Raw genomic sequence first — 6,304 nt, 5'->3', positions numbered from 1 at the left:
AATGGTCTGTTTTTCATGGTTCAGGCTAGGCCCCTTAGTTCCAGTGAAGGCAAATTTGAATGCTACAGCATACAATGATATTCTAGATGATTCTGTGCTTCCTACTTTGTGGCAACAGTTTGGGGAAGGCCCTTTCCTGTTTCAGCATGACAATGCCCCCGTGCACAAAGCGAGGTCCATTCAGAAATGGTTTGTCGAGATCAGTGTGGAAGAACTTGACTTGCCTGCACAGAGCCCTGACTTCAGCCCCATCGAACACCTTTGGGATGAATTGGAACGCCGACTGCGAGCCAGGCCTAATCGCCCAACATCCGCGCCCGACCTCACTAATGCTCTTGTGACTGAATGGAAGCAAGTCCCCGCAACAATATTTCAACATCTAGTGGAAAGCCTTCCCAGAAGAGTGGAGGCTGTTATAGCAGCAAAGGGGGGACCAACTCCATAAGAATGCCCATGATTTTGGAATGAGATGTTTGACGAGCCACATACTTTTGGTCATGTAGTGTAGTTTTTATGTGAGAATTGCCTGTCTGTTTACATTATAGTGCTTATATTTAGCTCTATTTAGGGTTGCAAAATTCAGGAAACTTTCAATAAATTCCCTGTTTTTTCAGAAATCCTCACTTATTCCCTGCTGATTTGTAACCTTAGCTCTATCTATCATGAACATAGAGGGCTTTCATAGTTTACAGAAGGCTTGTGAGATAAACAAGAACTGAAGGATGTTTGGCTCATCACAGGTGGTGAAAGTTTGTACTAAAGCTGTTTAATGGCAAGCAGTTTTTAGCGATAATATGTGTACACTACCTTTCAAACATTTGGAGTCATTTAAAAATGTCCTTGTTTTAGAAAGAAAATAATTTTTGTTGTCCATTAAAATCACATAAAATTGATCAGAAATACAGTGTAGACATTGCTAATGTTGTAAATGACTATTGTAGCTGGAAACGGCAGATTTTTAATGGAATATCAACGTAGACGTACAGAGGCCCAATATCAGCCACCATCACTCCTGTGTTCCAATGGCACGTTATGTTAGCTAATCCAAGTTTATCATTTTAAAAGGCTAATTTATCATTAGAAAGCCCTTTTGCAATTACGTTAGCACAGCTGAAAACTGTTGTTCTGATTAAAGAAGCATTAAAACTGGCCTTCTTTAGGCTAGTTGAGTATCTGGAGCATCAGCATTTGTGGGATCAATTACAGGCTCAAAATGGCTAGAAACAAAGACCTTTCTTCTGAAATTCTTCAGTCTATTCTTGTTCTGAGAAATGAAGGCTATTCTATGCGAGAAATTGCCAAGAAACTAAAGATCTCGTACAACGTTGTGTACTTCTCCCTTCACAGAATAGTGCAAACTGGATCTAACCAGAATAGAAAGAGGAGTGGGAGGCCCCAGTGCACAACTGAGCAAGAGGACAAGTACATGTGAGTGTCTAGTTTAAGAAACAGATGCCTCACAAGTCTGAAAAAGAGCTGATGTGAAATAATCTGTGATTGGTCAAAAGACTAAAAAAAAGCTAATTAATATCTGGTTTCAAAAGGACTCCTACCGAAGAGCAAATCTTTACTGTCTGATGACAAGTTTAATCTTTACCTTACGATTAATATTTTGAGTATTTACTTCCTCCTTCTCTGATATTTACACTGCATTACACGTATGCATTGTCTTTTAAAATATTATTTACATTTCATAACACTACTTACACATGATATACTAGGGCTCTCCAACCCTGTTCCCCGAGAGCTATCATCCTGTAGGTTTTCGCTCCAACCCTAATCTAGCGCACCTGATTCTAATAATTAGCTGGTTGATAAACTGCACCAGGTTATTTACAACTCTGGGGCAGGAGTGAGAACCTACAGGAGGGTCGCTCGCCAGCCCACATTGACAAAACGAAGCACATTATGAAGGTGTGTATTTCTTTGACAAATTGCACACGGCAGGGAAGTGGGCAGTGTGTCTAAGGTGTGACACGAAGGGCAAAGGCTAGAGAGGCTGTCCCTCTGCCTGCAGTAGCACACCAGTTCTAGGCGTATCCTCACTCAAGGTTGTGGAGACACATGAGTGCAATGTGACTCAGCTAGGTGTCAGGTGTGGTTTTAAGTCAAAGCTAGCAACATCATTCTGTTTAAGTTCAAAGTTAAATCGCAGAGATAGCAGGTAAGCACCCCTCACCCAGTATATTATTTCCTTGAACAGCAATGTGGAATGTGGCGTAGATATGAATTATTGGATGTAGCTGTTCTCTATGTTTGAATGGAGTCTCTGTCTGTCTGATTTAGTGTTGAGTTTAGTATGTGTTTGTCTTTTATCAAGTCTATATAATTGGTTGTGTTAGAAAAAGGATTTTGTGTTTCTTTTAACAGACAAGTCGAAACAGAAAGAACATCGGAACAAAGGTTTGGTCAGATACCGTGTGTGTATAGATCCTACATGGCTATATTCATGTATTTAAATATTAGCTGGCTTTATGGCAACTTGTTATCAAAACAGTCACACAGGTTTGTTATTACCATGTCATTTATTGCCTACTCTGGTACTTCCCGTTGTATAACGTGCTGTCTTTATTTGACTGCGTAGTATGTTTACGTAGAACCTGTCCTCTCATTAGTAACCCTTTAGGTTACATATCCTGCAACCTGTAGTTAATTACCCCGGGCAAGGGTGAAATCACAGCCCCCAACACATTGGGTCCCATGACTCCTTAGTTCAATAGTCTTACTGTATCCTCAATAGTTATTGATATATTCGGGTTCAGAGGGTGGACTCTATACACACAATAGCCCGGATAAGTATCCAGAGTATTTGTTTAGTTTGACCACATGGCTAATTTGTTTCTCTGGATGGAAAGCATGTCCTGTGAACTCAGGATCTTCGTGACAACCACTGCCTCAGTCACTTCAGAAGTCACTAACCTAACAGTAACCTAAGCTTGTCTTATTGACTTTGATTACTGTTATGACAACCACATAATATGCATGACTAGTGAACCAATGAAATGGTCCGCTGATAGAGAACTAGCCTCGTCAGCAGATGTCTGCCCTCACCCTAAAACCTGCCTGTAGTCTGAGTTTATGATTGACCAGTAGTCCTCATGCTAAAATAATCAGTGTCAACTTTACGAATACATGCAATAATAGTGATTAGATGTGTTTGCCTGTTCTTAATAAACTTATAAACGAACAGCCTTTCCTTTTGACAGGCCAAATGACGTATCTTGGACCAAATTGTAGAATTGGGCACCAGAGCCTGATGGGCATTCTCCTGCTGGGCTGCTTGCTGACCTGTCTACTGTACCGACCTGCTATCACCTGGCTCCCTGTCCTGGCCAAGCACTTCCAGGCGGAGCACAAACAGGACGTTACCGTGCTGGTCTGGCACTGGCCCTTTGACCATCCCTTTAAACTGAACTCCTGCAGGTCCTTGTACAACATCGAAGGCTGTCACCTGACAGCGGACCGAGAGCTGTACAGTCAAGCGGATGCCGTTCTCATCCACCACAGAGAAATCGAAGAGGATTTATCCAACCTGCCCCAAGAACCACGGCCCTCCTTCCAGAAATGGGTGTGGATGAATTTCGAATCGCCGGCACACACGAATAGAATACCTGGCTTGGAAGATCTGTTTAATGTGACTTTGAACTACAGGCAGGATGCAGACATCAACATGCCTTATGGATCTCTCGTCCCTCGGACTACAGAGAGGGAGGAGTTTGTCCCGCATAAAAAACGACTGGTCTGTTGGATCGTTAGCAACTGGAACCCAGGACACAAGAGGACTTGGTACTACATGGAGCTGCGCAAATTCATCAGGATTCACACCTACGGGGACCCTTTCAACAAAAAGGTATCTCTTAGTGAATACAGAATGATCGTGGCCAGCTGTAAATTCTACTTGTCTTTTGAGAACTCCGTCCATAAGGACTACATTACAGAAAAACTATATAACGCTCTCAAGTTGTGCGCAGTTCCTGTGGTCATGGGCCCGACAAGAGGGAACTATGAGAAGTTCATCCCTGGAGATTCCTTCATCCATGTGGATGACTTCCGCTCGCCCAGAGCCCTGGCCAAACACCTCCTCTTCTTGGACGAGAATGAGGAGATGTACCGTAAATACTTCACGTGGCAGAGGATCCACACGGTCCGTATCAACAGCTTCCCCATTCAGAATGCCTGCAACAGCTGTGAGTACATCAGAGGCCACCCTGAGAATCAGATGGTTACTGAGCTCTATAAATGGTTCTGGGAGGAATGATGCTGAGACATTTGGAGCAAATCTACTACAAATAAATAATATCCACTTCTCCATAGTCCGGGGTGGGGGGGGAACTGAGCAATATGTATCTTTTACACAACGGCAGAAGTGCCAAAAATTATATTTCATTAAAGTACATTCACCGAACTTTCCCCACTTGAACAATTAATGGGGCGTTACAAGTCAAAATGGTATATATTTTGTACTTTTCTTCTGTCTTTTGCTACTGCGCTACCACATGTTAACTGATGAAAACAGTGTGGTGGTGACATACCACCACTATCTGCTTGTTTACTATTGGGTCGTTCCACTAAAAGAGTGCCTTTCGCATCCTTTTTTATATTGGTGCACAATGTTCTGCACTAATATTACATTTTAAAAAAACCTGTTATAACAAAGTGCCTTTTTTAATAGAGACCGAATGGAGAATTCAATCAATCAGATGTGTATAAAGGCTTGCTGAAGTGCCAAAACGTAGCCTTTTGACATGTCCCTCCATCAACCCTGTGTCACTTCTAGGAAGATTTCAACCCCCTTAATCCCCAAGTTTCTCCAAGTTTCAACATCATTGTAAAGCCATAGTTATTTTACTTTAACAAAGTCATCTCTGAAGATGTATTTGTTTCATGTGATTAGTGATACAATGAGGGACAGATGTAAATGAAAGGTCAACCCTGTTATGTGAACTGGCCTATCGTTTTTAATACGGTGAAACTATTCATTTTTGTTAAATAGAACATCTAATAGTCAAATCATAGAGTAAAAGCAGGTTAGCTGGTTCTAGTCTTTTTGGCTGTTTCGTGGTGAAGAAACTGAGCGGGTCGGGCAGAACACGTCAACCCTGTTACTCATAGACAGGCTTCCATTCAATTGCCATTCCCTTTCGCAACAACCTTCCATTCCCCTGTCACAAGCGGATGTATGGCTTATTTAAGAAAAAAATCTTCAGCCCTGTTACTATTTTAACATTTAATAGGCCCTTAATAAAATATTATTTTTTTAGATGAGGGAAAAACATTTTTTTATAGTTGAACATGTGCTCTTTTAGACAGACTGTTAAAATGAGGTGAAATCCCTTTTTTTTTTGGACCAAATTACACTTCTCAAAAGGCACCAAATTGGTGGAAAGACCCTATTAACATTACTGTGAGAGAGATTTGGTTTTGAACTGTAATGCCTGTTGAGAAAGTCTGGTTACTGTTGAAGGTACTATAGCTCTCCTCCCTCTGGTCACTGGAATAGACTCTGTGAGAGACTCCACTGTGATCAGTCTTGCTTTTTCTAAACCATGTGATTGGGAACGTGATAAAGGGTAATGTACGGTAGGTCTCTCTCATATACAGGTAGAACTCCCTGTATTGTCAACGGTTGTTAGGCAATTGCCTTTTACTGTACTATGGTTGCTAGGTTGTCACAATGAATGTGTCATGTATTTTCACACATTAAGGGACCTTGTTCGCTCCACTGTTAGGCAACAGGGATTGATTACAGATTCAGTGTATTGATTAGGAAAATAAAGATTGATGTAGTACAGTGGTCTCCAGCACAATGACTTTACTAAACCCAGTTTACACACCTGTTCCATTACAATGCAATGGGGTAGTTTGAGACACTACTCTTTACTGCCACCCAAGGGAGTTTTAAAGATGTAAATTAATATATGTTGCAGTGCACCTGGTGACCACTAGATGGCACTGCAACCCCACTGTACACATGCACGTTACGTTGCTGAAAAACCATTTGCATCAGTGTGAATATGAATATTTATATATGTGAGAAAATTAATACCATTTGTCAAAATAATGAATATCTGAGCTCAAATGAGAGGTTGGAGAAATGGTGGAGATTAGCTTGTTGCTTAATGGTTTAATTGAAACCTGCCGCTAATTAGCTATGGCTATAATCACCCAAACTTATGAACAACTCCATGATTTTTTTCTTCGGCTCTTTCAAATGTAGAGAATAGAATGTGGCCCTGGGAATGAGTGTAAAATGACTGCATCATGAAGAACTCTTAAGTCTGACCACAACTTTCACCCATTCTTA

At 41.2% G+C, this 6,304-nt stretch overlaps 1 protein-coding gene across 6 annotated transcripts; it reads left to right on the top strand.

Annotated features, from left to right (window-relative positions):
• The first annotated feature begins 1,380 nt into the window (after positions 1 to 1,380).
• Positions 1,381 to 5,791, top strand: LOC110486734 (4-galactosyl-N-acetylglucosaminide 3-alpha-L-fucosyltransferase 9). 6 transcript variants are annotated; one of them, XM_036941437.1, is made up of 3 exons: positions 1,934 to 2,164; positions 2,371 to 2,403; positions 3,207 to 5,791. In XM_036941437.1, exon 3 carries the CDS (start codon positions 3,212 to 3,214, stop codon positions 4,256 to 4,258), a length of 1,047 nt encoding a protein of 348 aa, XP_036797332.1. In that variant the 5' UTR covers positions 1,934 to 2,164; positions 2,371 to 2,403; positions 3,207 to 3,211; the 3' UTR covers positions 4,259 to 5,791. The 6 variants fall into 6 exon arrangements, with proteins under 6 accessions (XP_036797334.1, XP_021414231.1, XP_021414230.1 ...); XM_036941439.1 differs by lacking the exons at positions 1,934 to 2,164; positions 2,371 to 2,403 and adding an exon at positions 1,381 to 1,428; XM_021558556.2 differs by lacking the exons at positions 1,934 to 2,164; positions 2,371 to 2,403 and adding an exon at positions 1,844 to 1,914.
• Positions 5,792 to 6,304: the final 513 nt, after the last annotated feature.

This window comes from Oncorhynchus mykiss, chromosome 13 (genome assembly GCF_013265735.2).
Source record: "Oncorhynchus mykiss isolate Arlee chromosome 13, USDA_OmykA_1.1, whole genome shotgun sequence".
NCBI lineage: Eukaryota > Metazoa > Chordata > Actinopteri > Salmoniformes > Salmonidae > Oncorhynchus > Oncorhynchus mykiss.
Note: the sequence above shows the minus strand (reverse complement) of the source record. Positions and strands in the feature narration are given on the sequence as shown.